The 26,221-nt window shown below is 50.0% G+C and overlaps 1 protein-coding gene across 7 annotated transcripts in view; it reads right to left on the bottom strand.

Moving 5' to 3' along the window:
- The window catches only part of Wscd1 (WSC domain containing 1), a 39,757-nt gene extending 16,582 nt beyond the window's left edge, over nt 1-23,175 (bottom strand). Inside the window, exons 1-5 of one of the 7 annotated variants that reach the window (XR_003949388.1) lie at nt 21,839-22,354; nt 12,802-13,490; nt 6,165-6,279; nt 4,255-4,439; nt 1,094-1,215 (exon numbers count right to left, since the gene is read on the bottom strand). Coding sequence is in view for 6 of the 7 variants with exons in the window: in XM_006532929.4 (XP_006532992.1) it covers nt 1,094-1,215; nt 4,255-4,439; nt 6,165-6,279; nt 12,802-13,219 (840 nt within the window). In the remaining variant the exon portion in view is untranslated. Of the gene's footprint in view, nt 1-1,093; nt 1,216-1,515; nt 1,798-4,254; nt 4,440-6,164; nt 6,280-12,801; nt 13,491-21,352; nt 22,384-22,967 lie in introns of those variants that run through there. The other 6 variants (XM_006532929.4, NM_001357960.1, NM_177618.4 and 3 more) reach the window with 6 other exon arrangements.
- Between the last annotated feature and the right edge of the window lie 3,046 nt (nt 23,176-26,221).

Raw genomic sequence — 26,221 nt, 5'->3', positions numbered from 1 at the left:
GATGCATAAACTGACCTCTGGGGTGACTGTAATGTGACCTATGGACCCTGATGGCAGTGGCTTTGAAAATGTTGGTGACACAAAGCAGAAGTACGTCATCAGTCAACAGTGTACTCAGGAGAGAGGATGCCTATAAAAGCTTTGTTCGTCTCCACCTTGCAAGGGAAGCATTTCCAGAGAAGCCGAGAAAGCAGGAAGAGGGCAGCACCCAGTGAGGCTGCAGGGGTGGGAGTGAGAGGATGTGGCCACTTCAGTTCACTGCAGCTGCCCCTTCTCCATCCACCCCAGCCCCCACTGTCATCATCATCACAGGCAATGCCCTCTCCTCCCCTTAGCTCTGTTTTGTCACGCTGTCAAAACCCACAGAGCATAGAGGCTACTGGGCCCTAGCACAACTGAATCAGCCCCAGCTCCCAGCCCACCGTCACCTACAGTCACTTGCAAAAACCCAGCATCCTTCAGAGTTTGGAGATGGCTGAATCCCAGCCTAATACCCCCAGGCTCTGTGGACGCACAGCTCCCTACCACACCCCACACACTCCTGACTTTGAACTCTGCAATCCCCACCTGCCTTTGACAACTCCTCATCCCACCACAGATTGAGTACCCAGAGTGGGGACCAGACCGTGGTGCCCTGCCCAGTGCAGCCCTAACAGAGTTCCACTCCCTTCTGAAGCCTGGATTGACCCACCGGAGTGGTATGGCCCCTGCAGTCAGCCACAGCCCTCAGCACAGACAATAGAAAATCCATCAGCTGTCCGTAAGGGTTGAGCTGGCACCTCCCTGAGTTCAAATAAGGTCGATTTAACATGTGACGCTTGTGCCAAGAGCTTCCATGCAGAAAGGCGCACAGACACATTCTTTCAGCTTTACAATCTTCCCTAACCAGTCTCAAACCACAGTGGGTGCTACCAAAGAACTATCTTGTGTGATAGTAGATATCTGGCCTGGCACAGCCCTCCCTCCTTGGCTCCCACCTGGGCTGTCAGAGAGGATGTGTGTGGTCCAGCATGGGCCCTGCCCCTACTCTGAAGACCACTATGCACACTTGTTGACTAAAGTATCACACACAAAGGTTAATAATTGTTCTTACTTTCTGGGAACAAAATCCAGAACACGTCTCCACAGTCATGTTGGCCTGTGTCATGGAGGAGGAGAAGGTGTGGGTGACATTCTCAGGCAGTGGGAAGCACCCTCGGTAGGTGGCAGTGCGCCCTGCAAGGAAGGAAATGGGGTATCAATGAGAAGTGACATGTGGGGTTGGCTTTGGGTTTGCTACCTATGTTACAATACTCAGGAGGGGCAGAGATCATGCAAGAGAGAGGAGAGTAAAGGGTTCAGGTGGGATTGAGCGAGCATCTGAGAAAAACCCACACGGGAGCCATGATCACCAGGGTCTCTGACAAAGGCTATGTGGCTGTAATGCCGAATTAAGGGATTGCTTTTCCTACCATATCTCTGGTTGCAGGGATGAGGGTAGGGGTGAGGGCAGGGGTGAGTAGCTGCTTTTCTTGCCTTCATTTTCCATTTTACTTCATGATAGCTTCCACAGTAGGTGATCTGACAGGCTGATAGTCCGGAAAGTTCTATGATTCATGCGTGAAGAAAAAAGTGGAGCTGCCTTCGTATCTGGACTGCCCACTGCCTCTTGCTGTGCTGCGGCAGACAGAGCCCTCCGGAGCCTCCCAGCAGGGCTGCCCTCACTCCCACCTCGAACTTCTGCCTGGATTCTAGGAATACTCTGCAATCCTGTGTCACAAAGAAATCTTCTTGCCAAGTTGTTCTTCAACCTTCTGGTGGAAAAACTCAGCTCGCTCTTTGGTTCCCTTGGTACTGAGCAAACCTTCTGGAATGTTCCAGCACCAACTGCTTGGGGATAAGTTTCTTGAGATGGCATCTGATTCTCATCCTACGCTCCTCTTCATATAAGGTCTCCTGAGGCTTGGCATCTCCTCTCAAACTTGTTCTACCTGTCACATCTCCTAGCCAGCAGCACAAACTCTCCACAGCTTTGGGTAGGGTGGGAATAATTTTTTTCTTATAAACAGTTAAATGTAGATAAGATTTGGATGTGGAAGCCCATCCTGATTGTCCACAGAGCCAGGGGTTTGGGAATCAGTGCATAGAATTAGGAAGGCCACTTGTTGCAGAGAAAACAGCTAACGTTGAGTCTTCAAAAACTGGGCTGTCCAACCTGTCACTAGCCCTGTGTCACAGACTAAAGGACCATTCCTCACTTATCTCCTCAAATCTCTGATGACTGTTATGGAGACACTGTGTGTCCCAGTGCCAGCTGCTAACAGCTGTATCTCCTCATGAACACCTGCTCAGGCATGATGTGCCAGCCAAGGGCATTAGCATCCTGCCCCCTGAGACTCTGTGCCATCCTGTGCCAAGGTCAGGCCACAAAGAACAAAGACTGCATTCAAGCCACAGAGCTAAATCACTGGCATGGGACAGACACTGAGAGGCACGTGGGAAGGAAGGGCCATCAGAGCAGACAGAGCATGGAGGAGAGTAACCAGTATTCTAGGGAGTCTAGGACATGCATGGCAGGGTGGTGGGACACTGCTGGCCGTGAGACTCCAGAATGAAACTCTTCAGGAGGAGGCTGTGTGTGGTCCCCTTGGCTCCCTGTGTGCAGCCTAAAAACACTGAAACACAGCAGGTGCCAAGGGGTGCTGAGTGAGTGAATGAATGAATGGGATGATGGGGCTTCAGCATAACCTATAATAGGGGAAGCAACCCACGAGGCTTGGGAGGTCATGCAAGTGGTCTGTGCTCATCACTATTATGACTGTAAGTGGATAATGCCACTAAGTGTAAACTGTTCTGTAGTCCCGGCTCTGTGTCCCCAGGTGAGAGAGAGCCTTGGGGCCATTTAGGGCAGAAGAACACTGTCCAAGGAAGACACTGCTAAGGTGTGAGGACTGAGCCTGATCCCAACTGGAAGGTAAAAGAATGCTTTTGAATATGTCCCAGCAGCCGCAGTGCTGCAGTTAACAAAGGGTGGTCACCTGATCACCTCTGACAGCCTGTTAGCAGAGCTCCTGGAGAGGGCAGGAGAACGCAAAGGTCAGCCACACAGCTGGCTGCAGAAATGGCATCTCCGCCACTGCCAACATGAACCACAACAGCAGTTCCGGCCCACTCAAGACCAACGGCTGGCCTGAATGACCAGACCATCTGTCCCTCGGCCAATCGGAAGGAAGCAGAGGCAAAACAGCTGTCTCCAACTTAGCGACTGAGCAGAGTGGGAAGCTGGGAGGGTGGCCCAGAGTCTACCTCAGGCCTGGTCCTGCTGGGGCTTGGGTGTGAGAGATCAGGGATCAGGCTAACCATCTGAAGTCAAAGAAATGAAAGATCTGAGAAGCTAGCATAAGCCAGTCCAGTCCTCAGGAAACCTGTGCAGGTGCCCAAGGGACAGGGTAAACTTCATGTTCGGCACATGCTAGGTACCAGTAGGTTTCTGTTGTGTTAATATACTCACTAGCAAATCCTTGAGCTCGTGTATATACAGTCAATGGCTTCCCTGCAGGGCACTGCCTCATCCAGCCCTCTTGGCTCCTAGGCACAACTGCTGGATGCAGGAAACACCTGAGCAGCAGTCAGGAATGAACCCAGTCACTCTCCCTCTACTGTGGTCCTATTCACAGTGGCTGTGGCCTGCCATGGTCCTCAGGCCTGGGCTAGTTCTTCTCAAGCTGTATAATTTTGAATTGTATGCTCATCTTTGGTGAGAATTTATCGTGAAAACCTTCGATGTTGGCTGGCATAGCTCTCCTGAGAGAGACTTTGTACTTGTTCCTCTAAGAACCTCCCAAACCCCAGAACTAACTTTTGTGTTGACCAAGGCAGATGAACTCCCCAATTATTCACAAATGCAGAGCTGTAATTATATAGTCTCAAGTCTTCTGTCTCCTCCAACCAATTTCAGATGGTCCAGTCTACCACCCTATTGCTAGAGATCTAGCTCTATCCAGAGGAGTTAGAGAAGACTGGAACCCAGAGAAGAAGTGAAGCGAGCCCTCTGAAGCCACACAGCATGCCTTGCCTTCCTATTCAGTTCTGCAAAGGACAAGGGGAGGTATCTAGTCACGAAGCCAGGCAGTTAGGTTTGGATGGCCCCTACTCTCTATCTGCAGCATGCAAGGGGACAGTCAGGTGTGGGTGACAGAGGAAGAGGGAACAGATTCTGGCCTCTGGGGTGTGGGTTAGGTGAATGGGACATTGGGATGAGGTTGGTACACTCACGCTTCTTGGAGCCTGGCTGCTGCAGCCCCACGCTGTACACAGAGAGCCGGCGCACAGCCCCGCACATGGAGCCTTTCTCTCCCTTGCACTCCTGATTGCACTCCTTCAGGCTGACACGTGTGGCCGGCAGCCTATTCCCACAGTAGCACTCTGCACCAGCCTCCAAGCCAGCATAGACATAAGACCTGCAGGGAAACAGAGTGTGGGTGAATCCAAGCTGGGCCCAGAGCTAAGGCTGGAGTCCAAACTATGGAGAGGTCAGAGTTAGAGGATGGTAGTTGGGTCTTAGGGATGGACTTGAAGTTGAAAAGAGGTCTGGGTGAGTGGACAGGGGCATGGCCTAAAGCAGTGGTTCTCAACCTGTGGGTTGTAACCCCTTTGGGGGTCAAACAACCCTTTTACGGGGGTTGTATATCAGTATCCTACCTATCAGATATTTATATCACAACTCATAACAGCAAAATTACAGTTATGGAGTAACAATGAAATAATTTTATGGTTGGGGGGGGGTGTTTCACCACAACACGAGGAACTGTTATTAAAGGTTTGCAGCATTAGGAAGGTTGAGAATCACTGGCCTAGGGAATCGGGCTCCATCCAGAGTTAAAGGTCATTGAAGTGTAGGGATAATGTTTTCTTTGGAATAAACTATTTAGCAACATTGATCTGTCTCATCAGGTTGGAGAATGAATTTCCATTCCATCTATGGCCTCAAGTTATACAGGATTACACAGTGATGTGTGGGAGCACGGTTCTCAGGAGGTGTGCAGAGCTCTGAAGTACAGCATTTGCCCCTTGCTGTGGTGTGCACACTCACACAGATGACCTCAAGCTGCCTAAACACAGACCACAGGTGGAAATTTAAGTGTGCTCAGTGCCAGTACAGCACTGGCCTGATGCCCACACAACAGATGATACTGTGTGGCCCTGTCGGCAGCCCCTTCTCCTCCTTATACTCACAGCATAATAGAACAACACGGGAAACAGAACCTGCAGGGTATCCTACAGGGCCACAGCTACTGTATGGAAAGAGCCCAGAGTGAAAGGCAGAGTAATGCAGTCCCATCCAGCTTCTGTCTCTCTACAGGAGGAGACGATAGATGTCGTCACTTGCTACCTCTGAGCCTCAGTTTCCTTAAATAGGAAGAGGCTAAAATGAGGCATCAGCGTCATGTTCAGCCTCACCTTTCTCTGAGCTACCAAGCATGGGGAAGGCAGGCCCTGTCATTGCTTTCTCCAGGTATAAAGTGGGAAGTGAGTTATGACTACCTAAAAGAATAGGGTGGGACTTGACTTAAAGAAAGAAATCGTAAAGGAATCTATGGTGATTGAAATAGGTGAAGAGTGCTATGTGCTATGCTCTCTGCTTGTCTTCTGACATGAACACATAAAACACACACACACACACACATGCACATATGAACACACATGCACATATGCACATGTGCACTCGAGTACACACACGAGCTGTGATGGTCCTGTTAGAGACAGATGGCTGATCACCAGAAGGAAAGCTGATAGTATCTAGAAAGGCAACTTTTGTTGTAAGCACAAGTAGACATGGATTTTCTAACCGCTGGACTGGTACTCAACTTTATTTTAACTGAAGTCCATTTGTCCCTTTATTTCATTTTAAACAGATGAGTAAACTAGTTTTTGGTGGGTCTTCATCCTCATCTATAGCCTGCTCAAAGAACCCCCATGGGTCTCAGGGCGTGTCCCTAGCACAGCAGGGATGGAAGCCAGGATAGCTGCTAGCATGCTGATGCACTTTCTCCTGGAAATTAGAGTCTAATGAATGGAGGTGTAATGGCATCAGGATGGCCAACCAGCAACCATGATGTCCCTTGGTTCTGAGGCGGTCTTCTAACCTCATGCCAGTGCCGTCAACAGCCTAGCTCAACACTCACCGCTCAGCACAGGCATCCTGGCAGTGTGACACGGTCATCTTTCTCAAGTCGTAAAACACTGCTCCCTTCAGAGTTCTCTCCTGGCCCTCCTCACTGAAGCATCCCAGGTAATTGCCTGCAAGGATGAAGCACAGCTGAGATCATAGGCCCAGGGGCTGGGGAGGGCCCTTGCCATGGGCTTCCATCCCTGGGAAAGTCTGCCTACCTGCTACCAGTGGGGAAAAGCTGGGATCTCCAGCCCTGCCTGGCCCATGTACTTCTCCAGAAAGTGGAGGGGATGAGGGTCCTCTTCTACTTCCCCTCAGTACAAGAGCCAAGTGGGCAGCTGGGCAGCTTTCTGCTCCTTTGCTCAGTTAATGGCCTACTGTGTACATAGTTAACAGCCTACTGTGCACCCAGAGGTAGTGCCAAGAACCCAGAGTCAGCCTGACTGCAGCTTGTCTCCACCACCCCTCTTTCCTATGCTTGGATCTGAGTTTTCAAAAAAAAATTATTCATTGTACGTATTGGTGGGGTACAGTGTGATGATAGATATGTGGGATGATCAGATCAGGGTAGCTGGCATTTTTACACATGAGTCCTTGCAACACTGGCTTAATGAATTCACCTTCCCTTCCCAGGCTAGGCACAGAGAGGCCTTCTGCCTCTACTATGGTCCCAAGACACAGACTTACCACCTGCACATGAGCCACAGGGAGCTTGGAATCCAGGGGCAGTCTGGAATTAGTTAACCTAAGAGTTTCCCATAAGCAGAGGACTCTTTAAAACAAATCTGCCATGTTTTTAGAGTGGGTAAACAGAGTCTGTCAGTTTTGAGGCAGGTGTCCACGTGGGAGCTGATGCAGCCAAGTGACCGTGACGCCCTCTGCCATACCCTCGGCACTTCTCCAGTCAGAGACACCGGGGATGATTCCAGAGGGCAGTGTCACGATTGATCCGAGCACGCAGACACCAGTGGGAGTTGCTGGTAGCCCTACCCTGTCACTGACAGGAAGGAGATGCCTCCCAGACTTGCAGAGAAACTTGGAGAATGTGAGCACAGCCCCCAAGCGTGTAAATGTCACACGCATCACTGTTTTGAAGAAATGGCATTTGGGAATTTGCAAACACACTCTCACATGGTCTGCGAACTGGGAAGACACATCCACAACCGCTATGTTGGGGACTGGATAGGACACCTGCACTGGGGCTGCACAGAGCCTATGTGTGCTCTTGCTGCTCAGCACCTCTGAAACCGTACCTGGAGTGTGCACCAGGAACACTGTTATCAGGCTCTCTAGCAGCCTCGTGGCTTCACAGGGCTGGCGGGAGAAGAGTGAGGTCATGATTCCTCAGAAGGAATAGTGGCTTCTGCTGCAGGGCAAGGGGAGGGGCGCCCCACCATTCATTCCTGAAGCAGGGAGGGGCTCTTCTGTCTGCAAGTGTAAAGGCTGCTTTGGAGTCTGCTGAATCATCTCAATTGTCATGCCTCAGTCTCCCCAACTGTTAGGTAGATGCATGTGCGCCTTTGCTCTGGGTCAGTTCCCTCCTCTCATTTTGCCAGAGCTTTTCATCTGTCCTAAAGTCGGAATCCTTCCCCTAACACTTCAGCTCTCCCCCAGGGTCTCAGGACTCTAAAATGTTGTCTTAAAAATACAAGCAAGCTAATTACTGGAATAGTCAGCCACATTCCAGCCATCAACTTGCTGTTAAAAATCTTCTAAACCTTAAGCCTCCTAGAGGGTAGGGACAATATCTTTACCCCAAGGGACTCATCAGGGTTAGACACAATATCATTGTTATCACTTATCTGGAAACTGGGTCACAGCTCCTACAAACCAGACTGGTAGTCCCAAGGCCTTGGGTGTAAGAGCAGAGGAGCCCTTCCACAAGGAGGGTGGACCAGCTGGCTACACCCTGATCCGAGTCTCAGGGGTCTGAATTCCTAGATCAGATGACAACCATGAGAACAGGATGTTGCACCACCCAGGGCTCCAGGGTATCTCAGGTCAGAAGACGCCAGTAAGAGGAAGGCAACAGTCACCTTCTTCCATATGGTCCCTTCTAAACTCCATGCCTCCTGAGGTCACCTCCATGGAGGGTTGAGCATCAATACAGGTGTGCTAAGCACAGGCACCTGCTCCCAGGTGGGAGGCTGCTTCCCTGGTATGGATCTCTGTAAACTCTCTCTCCCTTTCATGAGTCTCAATGCCCTTGAATCCATTATATATGGCTGCAGAAAAAAACCCACCGAGAGCAGTAGGCATGAATTATTCTCTGCCCATCTACTTTGCAAAAGAAAAGCAGTGTCTGAGAAATTTCCAATGTGTTGGTTGATACAGAAAAAAAGCCCATCATAGCTTTCAACTAAACAGTCCAAACACAAGGAGGGACAAGGCTCAAAAGGCTTGGTCAGCCTTGCCAAAGCTGGGATGGAGCGTCCCTATTTCTGAGAATGAGATAGTGGAGATTCAAATTCCTGCTCTGCCAGGACAGGCCTATGTAACCTGAGATGTGCAGGTCCCCCTCTCTAAGATGCAGGCTCCCCATCTACAAAATGGGGACACGGTATCAATTCCAGAAGCCGGAGGTTGTGAGAATTCCACAAGATAAGGCATGTCCAACATGGAACAAAAAGGCTGGGAGTGTCAGGTACCAGGAGCGACTGTTTTATGTTTAAGAGTTCATTTTTAATAATGAAGAGCTCCCAGTTACTTTACAGTCCCTGGAACTCAGGTCCTTCATTGTTAAAGTGGCGAGAGCACTGCTTACATCAGTAGGCTCTTTGAAGATTAAATTAAACAAGACGACAGATGGACATCTACACACAATGGTGCTCCATACATAACAGATGTTCAAATAAATAACATCTATTATTATTCTGATCCTATACTCTAACCTGGGACCTAGTGGGACAGTGAATCAGTAAATATTAGCTGAATAATTAGCACATTAATAGAAGAGAGGAAAACAATGGTTTCAACAGCCAGGATGAAAGAAGTGGCTGACTACCCAGCATCCCTGTCTGACCAGCAGGCAGAAGAAGCCCCCACCCCAGCCCCAGTATCCAGCAGCCCCCATCTTGGGGTGCAGCCAGGGCTTGAGACACAGATGGGCCCTCTGGGTTGTGGGGGAGCAGAGGAGCCTTTTGTCACTTAACATAACAAATGTCTTTTCTAAATCCCTGACAGAGGCAAGAATGTGCAGGAAAGCAAGAACTTTTGAGGGATGTGCTGGGACGCTCCTGAGGCGGATTTATTACTTTGGGCTGAAACGAAGGCGATGCATTACCGCCTGTGACTCTGCATCTGTTCATTTGCACATCAGAATGGACAAGTCGTGAGGCTATTAACGATGGCTTTGGAGATATTGGAATGTCTTTGGAAATTACTATCAATAAAAAAACAAACTGGCTATGGAGAAGTTACTATTTTTCCCCTAGTAAACTTACTGACATTTTATTCCATTATGGATGTTGTCCAAGGTATAATGAAATGCGCAGTGATTGATGGAGACTCCTGCAGCTTCCGTGGCTTGCAGGATCCCTTTCAGGGGATGGCGGGATGCCCGGGCTGCAAAGAGATGCTCGCTTTGTCTGCAGTCCTAGCAGCTGGTCTAGGGCTACACTGTGAGGCACTCTCTAGACCAAGGAGGTTGCTTGGCTGTGCAGGGCCAGTGAGTTCCCTAAGAGAAAGGCACAGGGGTTCCAAGGCCAGTATTCTGCCTTCCTCTGGGCTCTCTGAAGACTTCAAGCATGTCACCACATCTCCCTCAGCCACTGCTCTTTTAGAGTTTGTAGGGAGACCAACTTTATCTTTAAAATCCTGAAGATTAAAACTATTTAATCTCGCATGGTGTGATAGTGCCCACTGACCATTCAAAGTCCTCACAGGCAAGCCCTGGGCCTGGACCTTGGATGCTGCATTGTACAACAGTGTGACAAGAGTTAGCCCTTTATTTGTTTGGTAATTGGGGTACTCCAGAAATCACAGACAGGGGCTATCAACAGGTAAGGAGAACCAATAGGTATTTTTATTCATCCCCAAAACCATATTGCTGGATAGCAGCTGATTACTGTCCTGTTTACATCTACCTGTGATTTCTCCTGCTTTTACAGGAGCTCTTCCACCACTCCTGTGTCTTTGGAGGTAACTAAGTGGTTACCTTGGACATAATCTATGTATGGCCAGAACCTGATTACCAGGCCACTTAGTCAGCTTCTCTGAAGACCAGCGATAAGAAGGTCTTCTCTACCTCAAGCTCCATGCCATGCCTTACTCATCCTTCAGGAAGTCTGTGCAGAAGTTATGTAGAAACATAACTGACTCCACCCCAGACAGAGCACTCAAGGGTCCAATGCAAAACACATATGGGGACTAATGCATAGTGAACACATATTGAAGACTAATGGTCCTCAATAAATGAGGGCAGGGAGAAATGAAGAGAAGACTCCAGGTCAATTTGTCCAAGGTCATAGAGCCATGAAGTGGCAATAGTAAGGGGGAACTCAGCTCTGTCTTCAGCAAAGATGCACTTCACAAAACTTCCTCTCAGGAAACCCACGGGCCCTCTCCTGGTCATTGGCACTTTAGTCTAAATTAATTACCCTAGTAATGTCTGCTTAGAGACCCAGTTTCTTGGTATGTTGGAGAGATTACAGAAGGCACACACATATAAAATGAGCTATATCATCAGTCCCTCTGTCTACATATAGGTCATGCTAAAGAACTCACTGCGAGGAAAATAGGCTGGATGACGTCTGGTCTAAAATGCATCCTTCCCTGAAGACAAGAACCCACAGGCTTCTAGGCTTTCCTTTGTTGGGCCCATTGAGTCATTTCCCCAAGGCAAGAGAAGCTTGGGTTTATTATTCTCAGAATAAATCAAGGATTGGGGATGTGACTCAGCTGTGGAGGATGTGCCTAGTATCCCAAGGCCTGAGATCTGAGTTTCAGCAGCACACAGATCAATCAATCAATCAACCAACCAACCAAATCTTAGGCCTTCCCTACCCTAGGTCCGATGCTCCACTTACCTCATCTCCTACAGTCTTCTACTTAGCCTTCTAGGCTAATAACCCTGTATACTATGCTTAATAGTCTGTGTGTGATGCTTAGTACTCTGTGTTATGCTTAGTACTCTATATGCTATGCTTAGTACTCTATGGGCTATGCTTAGTACTCCATGTGCCATGCTTAGTACTCTATATGCTATGCTTAGTACTCTATGGGCTATGCTTAGTACTCCATGTGCCATGCTTAGTACTCTATGCTAAGTGCACTATGCTTATTACTCATGACAGGTGCCCTATAGACTATGCTCGATACTCTGTTTAGTAATCCATGCACTTTATTTTAGGGCATTTATTTTAGCACCACCTCCTCTAATGACCTAGGGCACAGGACCAAATAAGCTGGTGAGAGGATGATCAGAGAGAACTGAGCTCGGCTGCCATCCAGGCACACCTTTAACACTCACTGTGTGCTCTCCAGGCACCCAGCATGTTCCCTGGGCCCTGCAGAGAGAATCCAAGGAACTCAGTGCAAAGAGCACCAGGCCAGAGTAGAGCATCTTGACTTGGGAGTCCCAGCAGTACGAAGACTTATCCCATCACCACCCACCCCCAGACCTGCCACTCCAGGGTGCCCCGAGATGTGTGTTCTGCTTTGCCTCCATGCCCTCCTCCCTCAGCCTGCTCCTGCTCCAGGGTACACATTTCCCGGCTGCCTTCCTTCCTGGTCTTCCTGCTACTCCCCAGCCAGGGTTTCCTGGGGTCACCGCCCAGATCTACTCGACATCTGAGTTCTGGCTTCAGGCTTAGGTTCTAGAGACCCCAAACTGTGAGAATAATCTAGTCCATTCACTTGGCTTTCCCACACCTCAGTGTCTTCCTTGTGAACTGCGGAAGTGACAGCGTCAGACGTCAGACGTAGCAGCTTCACAACAAAGCGGCACTGGTAGACAAGCCATTTTTACTAAAGTGATAATAGCTTTCATTTAGAGAGCGAAGTGATACATTTGCCTAGTGGTTCTTGGCTTATGAGTATACCAGGATGGCCTAGAGTAGCAGTTTGCAACCCCCTTTGGGGGTTGAATGACTCCATTACAGGGATCACATCCCAGATACCCTGCCTACCAGATATATACATTACTCTTGGTAAAAGTATCAAAATTACAGTCACAAAGTAGCAGTGAAATAATTTTGTGGTTGGGGGTCACCATACCATGAGGAACTGTTTTAAAGGTCACAGCAGTAGGAAGGTTGAGAACCAGGCTCAGAGTAGATACAGGGATTGCTGGTGGCAACCAAAGTAGGCGATTCTGCTTTGTTAGATGTATAAGGACCTGGGACTGTAAAGTCAACAGTTCCCACAGGCAGCAGCCGCTGCTCTGGGGCCACCCTTAACACCCTGTGACAAGCTGCTCTAAGATACTTCAATACATTTGCACAGTAATCCTGGGGTCAATGTCTCTGTCTCTACCTGAGAGGACCCAGAGACAGGTGACATAATCAAAGTCACCCAGGAAGCTGTGACTGAGGCAAAATCAAAGTCAGAGCTCCGGGGGACAATATCATACTCTTCAGCTACCGCAGGGCCAAGAAAAGAGACAATACATATAACCCTGAGCAGACTTGTGGCAGAAGCAGAAAAGCTACCTCTATTATGGTTGGCTGGTCCAGAGGCCTCCGGACTCAGGGTGGGAGGCCCCTGCGGGTCACTGGTGAGGTGGTGGAGCCAACGCCGCCGCAGCGAGCTGCGGTTCCTCCGGGGCCAGCGGATTCCAGGTGGTAGTCGGGCTAGAGGACTCCTCAGTGTGTCCACATCAAGTAGTAGGTCAGGACTACTGTGGGGATCACGAAGGCTCCTGCCGTCCAGTAGACCCACACCCAGTGCAACGGTGGCCACTGGTAAGGCCTGCAGGCTGCCGGGAGCCCGGAGGGCCTGTGGGAGGGCCACTCTGGCCCGCTGCAGGAGCAGCAGGCTGCCGGTCATCAGGTAGGCGGCCGTGAGGAAGAGTAGCAGGAACTGTGTTCTGCGGAGAAACTTCTGGAGTCTGAAGAAAGGTTTGGCCATGCCCCTGGGCAGCAGGGCTCCAAGCTGGAGCCTGGGGACGGCTCCTAGCACCTGGGCAGGAGGGACGCCAGGGCCTCCAAGGGCATCATCCCAGCATCCTGACTCTTGACACCGGTGGTGTCAGCACACTTGTGGGCTTCTGTCCCTGTGGGTTTCAAATGTCATCATCACTTCTCTCCGGCAGCCACAAGCCCCTTGTTGGTAGCTTCTGCCCAGGGGTCACCATTTTCCCCATTCCTTAGCTCTCCTGGCTCTCGTCAGTCTCAGGAACCTAGAAAAGTGGAGAGAGAACAGTAAGACGAAACAGGATTCATCCCTCTCTTCCTGGGCCAGGGTACTCCCCAGCCCTATGACCGATTTACCAAAGGGGTAAGCTCTGTGTCAGGAACACTGGACAAAGGGTTCAGATCCTACTTCTGCTGCTGGCCAGCTGTGTGACACTAGAGAAATTGCTGAACCTCTCTGGGCTTCAGCTCCCTCATCTGTGATGTGAGGATGATACTGGTTTGGACAGTGGCAATGAAGGTCTAGTAATGATAATAGCAATAAGGCAGAGGAAGGAAGCAACCATGGCTTCCATTGAGTCCTCAGTGACCGCACACACTCAGCAAAATAAGTTATAAAGTCATATCATTGTACTCTCATCAATATAATGGACTAGATATTGTACTGTCCCCACTATACAGATTGAAAGGAAGAGTAACTTCCGGAAACGCCACAGCTGGCAAACACAAGAGCCAACATTCCAATGTCTCTCTCGAGGTCTGTTTTCTCAACTACTATACAGAGCGGGCTGAAACATAGCTTTACTATATAACACAAGGATGCCCCACACAAGCAGGTGTATGCTGAAGGTACTTAATAAATGCACACAGTGAGCTGCCTCCCTGTGATGCCGTGAAGCTGTGATCCATATTCTGGGAGCAGCTTCTACAGAGGTTGGTTGGTCATTGACTCTCACTAAGACAGAGGCAGGCTTGCACGGTGCTCATGTTAACGTTAAGCTGTGGTTCCCACTGGCGGCATCTCTAAAGTAGCTATTAGGACGGTGGGGGCACTGCAGCTGCCAGGAGCTGGGCTGCTGTGTGAGGAGGGCCCTGAGCACAAGGACAGGCTTGTCCCAGAAGAAAGGACCCTGGAAGCGTGACTAAGCTGCTGGCCGTAACTAACATGGTGAGGGCAGCGTTTCAATGGCTGTTCTGTGCACAGGCACGGCCTGCTGGGTGTGAGAAGAAAGACAATGTTTTGGCTCTGGGGCCCAGCATTTCAGGCTGCAAGGAGGCTGGGGGCCCAGCAGACCATCCAAGGGCGCCCAGACCAGCCTGAGCCTTCCGGATTAAGTTCTGAGAGCTAAGAGGGATGAAACCTCGAGGAGGCTAGGGGTATGGTTACACAGGTCCTCATCAGCAAATGGCAGTGGAACCCAGCTGAGTGGGGAGGACTTTGCAGATGGTCTCAGAGCTTTTCCTTTCTGTCTAAACTGGTATGTCGCCAGACCTACCCCTGCCAGCCTCAGATTTGTAAAACCACAGAGAAAATCCCACGAAATCCGGACTGATCTGTCTGCCCCCAGCTTGGGCTCCTCCAATCCACAGCACACAGGCTGCAGGGGCGAGCCTCCTTAACGCGCGAATCTGATCAGGGCTGGTGTTCTTTCTGCTTAAAACCTCTTTTCAATAGCTCTCCAGAGCTTGGGGATAAACTGCAAGCGCCTTAGCATGGCACACAAAGTCTTCTTGGGGTCCAACCCACAGAGGCTCTCAATGCCTCACTATCTCAGTATCTCCAACAGGCACACATATGACATATGCACTCTGTGACAGCAGCAGGGCCTCCTGTATCCAGTGTCCCTGCCTCTGTTTCCTCCCTCTGTCTGGTTAATCTATGTATGACCTCTAAGGTTTAGCACTAATGTCACTTCCTCCAACCTTTCCGTGATCATATCCACCCACAGAGAAGGAAAGGCTCCCTGGTTCCCAACAGCCTGTGCTAAGTCCATCCCAGCATGCACCACTTTGGTGCAATTAACATTGTCTATCCACTTGTCGATCATCCCCAAAGGACTCTGATCAACTCAGGTAGATGCCATCCCCTATTTACTTTTATCACTGTCACCCAGCATGAAGCCTGGCACAAAGTGACACCTCAGTTGTCTTTGCCAGTGGGATATATATATATATATATATATATATATACAGTGACACCTCAGTTGTCTTTGCCAGTGGGATATATATATGTATGTATGTATGTATGTATGTATGTATGTGTATATATATATACATACATACATAAAACAAAAGAACTCTAACAGCAGAAGTATGCTCTTGGGGTCTGAGAACAGCCAAACTTCAAACTCCATTCAACCATAGCTGGGAGGAAGCCTGAACTAGACAGATGCTGAGCAACATGTGGGCCACCACTGGTCTCAGCATCACAGAGCTGATGTGTAAGATGTACTTGGATTATCAAAAACCCCTAAATGTCAGATCTTTCCTGTGCTTTAAGAAGGTTCTCTGGTTCGTTTACAGAGGGTTCTGGATGCAGGAGCTCCTACTAGTATAAAATCCTAAAACCTAAATAACAGTCAAAAGGTTAGCACATCTGCTGTGGAGAGAAAGTTTCTGGTCTAGGTGGGTGATGGTCCCACCCCTGTAGCCGTGCGCTGTGACTGCCATCTTATGTGATAGATTGCATACATGAGACAAGGGGGGTAGTCTCCTTGTCTACAAGTAGGTGTAAGATAGCAGAGCCAGCTGAGACTTGGCAGAAATCTGGCCACTTTTCATTTCTACTGGACATGGAAGTCCAGTGGCTGGCCCTCTGTCCCCCAGAGCCATCAGGCCTTCCTTATAGCAAACCTTAATCCCAAGGCAGGACCTTAGGCTCCTTGTCTGCACATGGGTAAATGGGAATGGTTGCCTAGACTGTGACACACACACACACACACACACACACACACACACACACACACACACACACACACACTGGCTATGAATGCCACAGAGGCACACGGGAGCTGCTGGAGGACGGACACACAGCAGGTGTTCCCAGGAAACAGTCTCCTTCCTCCTGGGCCTCCTATTCCCAGAATGGGCCCAACAGCCTCCTCTTGCTTGAAGTTGATCTAACTGCTGTTGGCAACTGCTTAATTTTCAGTGACACCATTTATTAGGCCCTTGCAGTGTGAATAAATAGATTAGATGGCCTGTGTACCTCATGAGCCCCTGGATCCTCATGGGAGGCAGACAGCCTGCATCCTGTCAGTTGAGAACTGCCCCCATACCTGACTAGAGAGTCAGTATTCACACCCAGACCATCTGCTCCTGGAGCTGTCCTGTGGCCAAAAATCTCCCTGCCCCTTTTCCCACTTGAGTTCTGGCTCTGCACGTGGTTAAGATTTTTTTCTTAAAAACTTAGTGTGTCTCCATCACGGGTTTGAAACTATGCCAGGCAGAAGCTCCTCCTGCTCTGACCTTTCCAGTCAAACCTAAGAGGCACTGCCACGAGCAGGCTCTAAGGCTGCCTTTGAGCTCTTTCCCCTCTTCTGGGAATCTTCCACCTCCCTGCGTCTTGTTTCACAGCTGACTTTCCTGATCTGGAACCCTTAGTAAGGGACTGTTGAGCATACTCCCTGTCCCAGAACCTCCACTTGAGGCTCTGTCCAGCTTGGATAAATGTCTATCTGCCACCTTGCTCAGTGTTCTCTACATCCTTGGAACTATTTTAGGGCTTAGGGAAGGAGTCCCTGAGATAGCCCTAGAATGAGAGGAGAATAATTGAACCGAGACTTCAGGAGTCTCAGAGAAGAAATCAAGTTCCTAGTGCAAGGGGGACTCAAAACCTGGGCTCCAGAAGAGGGCGGGTAGCACCTACCTGTGGGCCAGGTTGGGTGGGAGCAATAGGAGAGCTCACAGAAAGAGGAAGGGAAAAGACAGGAGAGGAGGGCTAGCTAGGACTGGCCCCTAGGGTTCAGTCATGTGACTCCACCTCCCTTCTACCTTCTGGCTAGCAATGAAATGCATTAGTGCGAGAGCAAATGACGAGTGCTCCCCACACAGATCTTAGCCACTGTGGCCACCAAGGGTGACTCAAAGCTGTCTGCACATAAGGTGGCATCCTAAAGACAAAACACAAAGTCTGGCAGGCTGCTCCTCAGGCAAGATAAGGACCTATGCTGCAGCTGCTCAGAGTCCCAGGTCATTGACCAACTAAAAGCCAGCAGCTCTACGCATTGGAACCTCAGTGAAGCTGCAAGTGGGGCTGGGCTGCGGGTGTTCTCCCACCCCTCACTTCACCTTCTCTATCCTCCGATGCTCCGTTCAATGCTCGTCCCCTGAATCCCATCTCTCTCCCAGAGGCTATGCCCTCCCAGCATTTCAAGAAAGCATCTATCCTAGTGCATTGCACTAGTTGTGCTACAGCTTGCAGGGGCCACAGGGCAAGGAGGAACTGGTCCAAACGCCTCCATAGTGTCACTCAGTGTCTTGGCTTCATCTCACGCCCAGCCTCCTCCCTCCCTCAGACTACTCATTACAGAACCCTATGTCCAAACCAGTGTCCCTGGCCAGCATGAGATGTTTCAAAGCTTCCTGATGGTGCATGTTAGTCAGCCAGCCAGGGATGCTCTGCCCAATTCACAGACCTGAAATACTTCCCCACCCTCAAGGCTCAGCTCAATAACACTTCCTCCTTAAAACCTCCTCAACTCCTGAAGCAGAGTGGTTCTGCAGTACTGACAGAGAGGCTAGATACATGGCGACCTGTGGCTGGGCTTGGGTTTCTGCCTGTGAATATCTCTACATCGTCTCTCAGCCTGCAAGCCACTCCCAGGCACTGTCAGTATCTCTGTTGGCTTCTGGGAATACTGCTCTCACTCCAGGGTCACCTGCATTCCTGGTCTGCAGCTGAAAATGGGGGGAGGTAAAATACCCACAAAACACAAACCTGCAGACCCTTGCTGAAATGGGGTAAGGGCTCCATTTTGAAGAGGAAAAAACTCTTTGAACTTCAGAACTCAAGGGAAAAAAATCAAATACAGATGTTTCTGGGGGCTTGGGGAGATAGCAAAGTGCTCTCTTGGAAAGCATGAGATCCCCAGCATTCCGGCAAAAGCCAAGCACGGCCACGCTTCTATAACCCCAGAGTTGGAGAGGTGGAGAGAGGTAGTTCCCAGAGACTTGCTGACCAAAGAGAGAGAGAGAGAGAGAGAGAGAGAGAGAGAGAGAGAGCAGCTGAAGCAACAAGCTCTGTGAGATAACCTGGATCATAAAATAATATAGAGGCCAGAGGTGGGGGCACACACCTTTAGGCTCAACATTCTGGAGGTAGAGGCTAGCCTGGTCTGCCAAATGAGTTCCAACCAGCCAGGGTTGTAGCAAACCCTGTCTCAAACAAAACCCAAACACAATAATGTGGAGAACAACCAAGAAGACTGGCTAACATTGATTTCTGGCCTCTGCAGATGCTTGCACACACAGATGTGCACACACACACACACACACATACCCCACGGCCACATACAAATTTTCTTTAAAAGTATAAAACATAAGAGTTAATTAGATTAATCATTTCATATTATATACATAGGCCCAATGTCACAGGGTAGCCTTTTAAAATATACCATGATGATCTGTCAATCACAAATAGTAAAAATAGCATTGCTAAGGTCAAATTCCTTTCAATGCAAATGGGGTACATAACCTTCAGTGGACTCAAGGCTGAAGTCCTTATGAACACTAAAGTTATAGATGTCACATTAGAGGTTATACGTGGTTTCACATACAACCAAGTGTGTGACATGAATGAGCAGATAAACAAATGAATGAGTGATCTTCCCACAGGCCCATGACGTTAATTTATGAGTCATTATCACTGTTACATAGAGGCAAAAGGTAAAACACTGGGGGCTAATTAACTGGAACAGAGATAAATGGCTAGTGCTAGTCGGAACTCCAGCTTTCTGATTCCAAGTGTGTGGCATCACTTGGCTGTCACATGGCCCCAGTGTCAGATGGAGTGCCACATGCAGCTGGGATTTCCCCCTCTCTATTTGGTTGACCCAGGGCCCAATCCTTCACAGCACAGCCAGTCACAACCCCTTCAAATCAGCACCCTACTTGGTTCATCTCCCTCCATGATTCTCCCATTAACGGTGAGTCCCTGCGCGTGGTCTTGGGCCTTGTGCAGAACGCAACAGGTTAAGTAGATGTTACAACGTATTTCAGGGACTTGGATAAGTCTGGATAGGTGAGTCGGTTAGCCCTGTCTTTCTCTGGTTCCTTTCCTGCCAAAGGACAGGGACTCGAGTTATGGGAGATGGCCCAAGACACCTTGTGCATCCCTGTCCTTCCTTACTCTTGGTCCCTTCAGACCAAGGCAGTCACCTTTTGGGAGGAAGCTCCCATCCCAGCGAAGAGGAAGAGCCTTGATACAGAGGCACACAGCATTGTAAGATTTGCAGAACAAATCTAGCCCAATTGCCATTCACTTCTATTCCCTCCAAAAGAAAGTACACGTGTAGAGTTTCTCCCTGACCATGGCCCCTCAAAGGGACACATAGGGATTGTGTTTTAGATACAGGTTGACATGGTGGCTATTGAAATCAAGGTGTGGAGAAATTAGGGAAGAGAGAGAGAAAACAAAATTATGAGGTCCAGAGAAAGATTAGGTCATGCCCCCCAAATAAGCAGTGCTGACCTCCAGACCAGCCTGGATCAGATACTGGGATGCCACCTGTGAGTATGACTCCCACTCCTGTTGTATGGACATAGACCCCCAAGGTTTAAATGCTGAGCTGCCCCCAAGTACTTGGTCTTAATTTCAAAGAGAGCTGGTCTCAGGAAAACTGGCCAGGATGGAGCTAGATGAGAGTACAAGCCAGGAGTATCTGCAAAGAGAAGTGCAGCTCTCCCATCAGTCCCTGCTCACATATGGCTCAGCCTGGACCTGGAGGCTGTGGGTTCCCAGGCTCTGCTCAGTGATTCTACAAGAACCATCTGTGAGACTCGCTGACTAGCGCTGCAGTCTTTGGGTTGAACTAGCCAGGCTGAGGCTCACATTTAGCAGCAGGCCAAATGATGGCCCAGAAGGTGCCACCTGCTGGGGGAGGCAGATAGAAGAAAAGGACAGGGGTCTCATCTGCTGTCTAAATCCAAGTTGCTCTCCACTTCTGGTCAAAGCATAGGACAGTACTGTCTATGCCAGGGACTTCAGTGCCCGTTGAAAAGAGGGATCTCCTCACCCCAAGATAAGTTTCCTCCAAAGATCGATGGGACAATTTTGGGATGGCTGGGAGTAGTCATGATGTCAGGGAGATAAGGGGACAGTTGCACCCACTACCCCCAGCTTGGTAGCTGGCCAAGCTGCCCTCAACCACTACAAAGGAAGATGCCTGGCTCTTCCCTGAACCTGGGGGCTTAGCAGCCCCTCCCCACAGGCATCTTCTTGAGGGATTTCAGTTAAGAATATATGTGTGGTAGGAGGTCATGCTTGGAAGAAACCAAACCTACACAAAGAAAGCTCTCCCTAGCTCTCTGGCCAGCACGTGTAGTCATTCAGTTAGATAGCCACCAAGTGAGGATACTGTCTACAGAAAGAGCCACCCAGCCCAGCATAAAGCTCCTCTTATTCTTACAATCCTTACAGCCCTCACTTCCCGTATCTGATGTTGAGTTCCTGAACCCCACGTATGGGTTCCTACCAAAGCTGGTCCGTAGATATAAGAATACTGTTCTCGCAACAGGAGAGAAGAGGTGACAAAAGTACAGGGGAGTACCGAGTTTGTTCATTTTGTCTGAAAAGTAGCCTACAGCCTACGACGGAGAGTGAGGGCCGGGTCCCAAGGTAGGGCTGTGGGTGCTGGAAACTGCCAATCTGTCAGCAAGCAGATGGGGCAGAGGTCCTATTCCCATTCGGACTCCCCGTGGACTAGCTGGTAGGACTAAGACCATCAGCGGAGCACAGACACCCAGAAAAGCAGTTAGATAGGTTACCCTGAAGCAGCTGACCCAGCCAGGGATGCTTCTGACTAGCAAAGAAAAACAGCACACAGAGCATCCAGCCACGAGTCTCCATCCACACCTTAGAAAGATGCAAAGCGCGACACCGGGTAATTTCTTCCAACAAAATACATACGTTTCTGTTTTGCCTCTGCCTGTGTTCAAGTTCATCAAGAGACCGGAGAAAACCCTTCGCTGACCGGAAGCCTAGCTTGGGAATGGAACGAGAGAGGGGGGAGCAGCTTCTGACGAACGTCTCCACCTAGGAGGGAGGCTGTGCGCACCCCAAAACCTGCCCTCAGCCCGACCGGGGAGTCAGACCGGACGTCCCCGGGATTCCGGCGGAGAAGCGGCTGGTGCAACTGCCTGTGCACATCCAGCCAAGACCAGACGTGGTGAGATGCTACCCACACATCCGCCACGGTCCTGGCGCGCCGGCCCCGGGAAGGCGCCTCGCCAGCGCGCCCTGCGCCCCAGCAGGTGCAACCCCGCGCCCCCAGCAGGTGCAACCCCGCGCGCTCCCAGTCGCATCTACACAAACTTGTTTGCCCGGGGCGGGGGTAGATCCGGCTCGCAGCCCGTGCTAGGGTCCTGGCTGGGAGACCTCGAAGACAGGACTCACCCAGCGATCACAGCCGATTGGGGCACCCGCCTTCCGGGGCGCCAAGCCCGCAGCCCGCAGTGCCCAAAGCTCAGACGCCTGTAGCAAGCGCACCCGCGCTCCCAGGCCCGCGTCGCGCAGCTCCCCGAGGCTGCGGACTTCCGCGCTGAGCAGTGGCGGAGCGGGCGGGCGCCCAGCTGAGCCGCGGGCGCGGAGTACAGCGAGTGGCGGGCGCAGAGCGGGCGAGCGGGCGCCCGGTCTGCACATGCTCACTCGCGCGGCCCGGGGACAGCGGCCGGCCTCCGCCGGGTCCTAGAGGCTTCCGCGCACCCCCCTCTTCTAGGCTCCCAGGAAGGGTCGCAGCTTGGCTTCGTGGCGGGAGGTATGTGGGTGATCTGTCCGGGCTTGCGAGACAACGCACATACCGCGGGTGACACGCACTACTCGCCACCGCCAAGACAAGACGTTGACCACTCTGTTGCACCCGCCCAGCCACAGCCTACCACTGCAGCCTAGCCGGCTCTAGCACGCACCATGGTGCTCACACCAGACGCACACAGGAATACACTGGGCATCGCCACTCGCAGCAGTACGCCGCCACACTCAGATGCAGACGTGGTGGCAGACGCACAGTGGCTGATACAAATACACACTGAATCACCAGACACCCACACTCACACACTCTGTACTCTGCTCCACTCACTCAGAAGCAAGCTAGGACACGGACAGTTGCACACACATACAGAGCCACACAAATTTGTACCACTCTAATGTAAATACCCAGGCACACACTGGATTACTGTCCCATACTGGGGGAGCTAGGCACATTCACCTAACTCTCCTTGACACACAGCCACTCAGAAACAAGCACTTGCTAGAAACACACACACAATTTGAGACAGTACCACAGAATTACAAAATGGCAAAGATACTCACACCATCTCCTTACACACCTGGGGTTCTGCCAGCAGCTTATCACTCTGCCCACATTGACACAGGGAGACAGACCTTCTTGATATAGAGTGTAAAGGGACATTGCCTCACTGGTACACACACACACACACACACACACACACACACACACACACACACCACAGAGAGGGGGGGCACATAGGTCTATATACAGCCCTCCTTTTAAATAAAGACTTACCCCACTGGGAAGCTCTGCTCCCCCTTTCGAAGCCCCCAAGTCACAGCATCTACCCTGCTCTTCCTTAAACAACAGTGGGTATAGTTCTCACCCAAGACTGACAGCCAAGATGTTCTTGGAGGCTGCTGGATGCTGGGGACAGGATGAGAGGAGGCATCAGGAGCAGGTGGCAGTGGCTCTAACGGACTTCCTGAATGGAAGTTTTTTACTTCCAACTTCCGCTAGGGGCAGAGCTGCTCAGCCACTCAGAGAAGTGGGCTTTCAACAGGTGCAGGGCAGCAGTGGGGCTTGGAAGGGGACCCGTAGAAAGCTTCTGGCGGTGCAGTCGAAAGGCACCCTGGTGGGGAAAGGGCTTGTTGAAGTTTACACAGAAGAGTCTTGGGTCTGGGGATGAAGGTTGAACTCTTTGGAGCCTTGGGAGTTTTGGGTAGGAGCAGAGGGATTTTGTGCTATCTCAGCATTCCAGGCCTGCAAAGAAAGTATCCTCTGCATAGCCTTTAATCATTGTTATCAGCTGTAACTCAATGAATCCTCTTGCAATGTTGTCTTGTGTTTGAACCCTCTTCAGGACTGACTGCATAATTTATAGGGTCCAGTGGCAAAAAACAAACAAACAAACAAATTATCCAAGATGCAAAGGTATAATTTTTTTAATTTTTTAGTACATATTTTCCTCAATTACATTTCCAATGCTATCCCAAAAGTCCCCCATACTCTCCCCCCCCCACTTCCCTACCCACCCATTCCCATTATTTTGGCCCTGGCGTTCCCCTGTACTGGGGCATATAAAGTTTGCGTGTCCAATGGGCCTCTCTTTCCAGTGATGGCTGATTAGGCCATCTTTTGATACATATGCAGCTAGAATCAAGAACTCTGGGGTACTGGTTAGTTCATAGTGTTGCACCTACAGGGTTGCAGATCTGCAAAGGTGTAATTTTAAAACAGAGTTTAGGGTTATTGGGAAACAGACTCTTGTGTCTTGCACAGGCCGTAAGTCCATGAAGTCACCCATGACCCTCTTATATCCTTTGTCCCACTTAATAGTTATGACAAACTACCTTCATTTGCATCCACTTCAAAGACAATGCTCTTGATGCACAAAAGGAGATGGTTGCCCAAGGGTTGCAGTGAGGACAGCCCTGAGAACCTCCAGATGCACTCCTCGCGATTCTGGGCACTGCTCTGCAGCTGCTGCTTCTTGGGAGGAGATGTCACCTAGAGCAGCAGCCACCTGAGATGTGGAGCTGAGTTGTCTGTGTGAAGTGTATGAAGGGTGGAGGGGATGTTAAGGGAAGAGTCCCGTGTCTGATTGCACCTGCAACGCGCAGCATGCCAAGAAGCACCTCCTGGTCTCCAGGTAGGTATGCCTGCCAACTTGACAAGAGACACTACGAAAGGAGGTACAAGGAGGAACCCATAGAGTAGTGAGTTGAGAAGGGCGTGGGAAAGGCAGTTTGGGTGTCAAAATGGGCATGAGTATTTCTGTGTTGGAATAAAGCCTTCCTCTTTAGCACTGGTTGCAGATAAAGGTTCAAGAAGCCAGCTTGGGTAGCCCTGATAGCAACACCCCTTTCAAACCATGCCAAGCCCCTCCCTGTGCCTAGATCTCCTTGCCACATAGCTAAGATCCACTGGCAGTTGGCTCCATATCATTTTCCTCCCATATGTTAAAGGCATCCTAATGCCCCATGGACTTCTATGGTGGTCCCACAACAGTGTTGACACAGATCCAGCTACTCCTGCCTGAGTAATGCGGTCACCCCTGCTTCCCCTGCAAGGCTAAGACTAAGAATTAAAATAGTCTCAGCTCGTACTACTCCTGTCTCGCTGGGTTTGCCTGTTTATTCCATCTGTCCCTGTTTGTGACTTTAATCATTAGATCCCAAGTTTATGTGTTGCCTTCTAACTCCAGCTCCTGGGGTTTTCCCCTCCCCTCCTCCATTCTCCCTCTCCCTCCCCTCCCCTTCCCACCTCTCCCCTTCCCTTTCCTCCCTTTCCTTTGGCTGGCCTCTCCTCCTTTCTCCTTTCATGTCACTGAGAGCGACGCCCATCCTGTGTTAGATTCCTGTTGAATACTGGACACCGTTGATCCAGTCCACTACAGAAGCATCTGGCATGGAAAGCTGGACAAGGAATGGCCCCCCACCCCCAATCTGGACCAATATGTGTGTACGCAAAGCAGCACCGGACACAGCATGCGATCTATTTTTGTAAGTATTCCATGCAAGGGTTTTTCCTGAGGAGCAGAAGTGCCACATGCTGTTCAGTGTTACCCAGGCCCCCAGGTTTGTAGTGTCTGCCCCTTCTCCAAGTAGCTCATTGTCCAGGAGGCCAAAGGAAGTCCAGCTAGAGCAGCCGCCCACTGTCCACTCCCCAGGCCTCACAAGATTGACTACTCCTTTCACTTTACATCTTTTCTGGCTCATTGTCCTTTCTTTAACCTTCAAAGGCCCCACAGCTAGAATTTGAGCCCCCAGATATCCAGGGGGAGTTTCTCTCATATAGAGCTATTGTATACATAACCCTTAGTGCATGCTCATTCAACATTCATTAAGATTTAGTTATTTGTGAGATAGTTTTACTTCATATTACAGACTTGCTTGGAACTTACCCTATAATCCAAGTTAGTCTTGAATTCACCTGCAATCTTCCTGCCTCAGTCTCCCAAGTGTAGAGGTAGTGTTCTCAACCTGTGGGTCACAACCCCTTTGAGGGTCAAACCACCCTTTCACAGGGGTTGCATATCAATATCTGCATTTACCACATATTGACATTACAATTCATAACAGTAGTTAAATTATAGTTATGAAGTAGCAAAGAAACAATTTTATGGTTGGGGGTCACCACAACATGAGGTTGTATTAAAAGGGTCACAGTACTGGGAATTTTGAAGACCACAGTGAAAAAATTGTAGGTGTGAACCAGTTTGTTGGTTAACACTATAAAGTTTATAAGCTCTCAAATCACCCACCAATGTCCCTGGGCATACCTGTGAGGAATTATCTAGAGTAATTCTCTGGTCCTGGCTGTGTACAATTATCAAAATGATCTTGAGATGAGAAGACATATTTTCAGTATGGGTGATGCCATCCTACCAGACGAACAGGTATACAGAAAGGAGTAAGTGATCTGAGCACTGCATTCGGTGTTCTCTGCTAACTAAAATTGATACAATGACTCCATCTGCCTCAGGTTCCTGCTGACATAGCTTCTCCATCATGAAGAACTGTATACCTCCAAACTGTGAGCCAAAA

The sequence above is a fragment of the Mus musculus genome, chromosome 11 (assembly GCF_000001635.26).
Source record: "Mus musculus strain C57BL/6J chromosome 11, GRCm38.p6 C57BL/6J".
Taxonomy (NCBI): Eukaryota; Metazoa; Chordata; class Mammalia; order Rodentia; family Muridae; genus Mus; species Mus musculus.
This window is presented reverse-complemented; position numbering and strand designations above follow the sequence as displayed.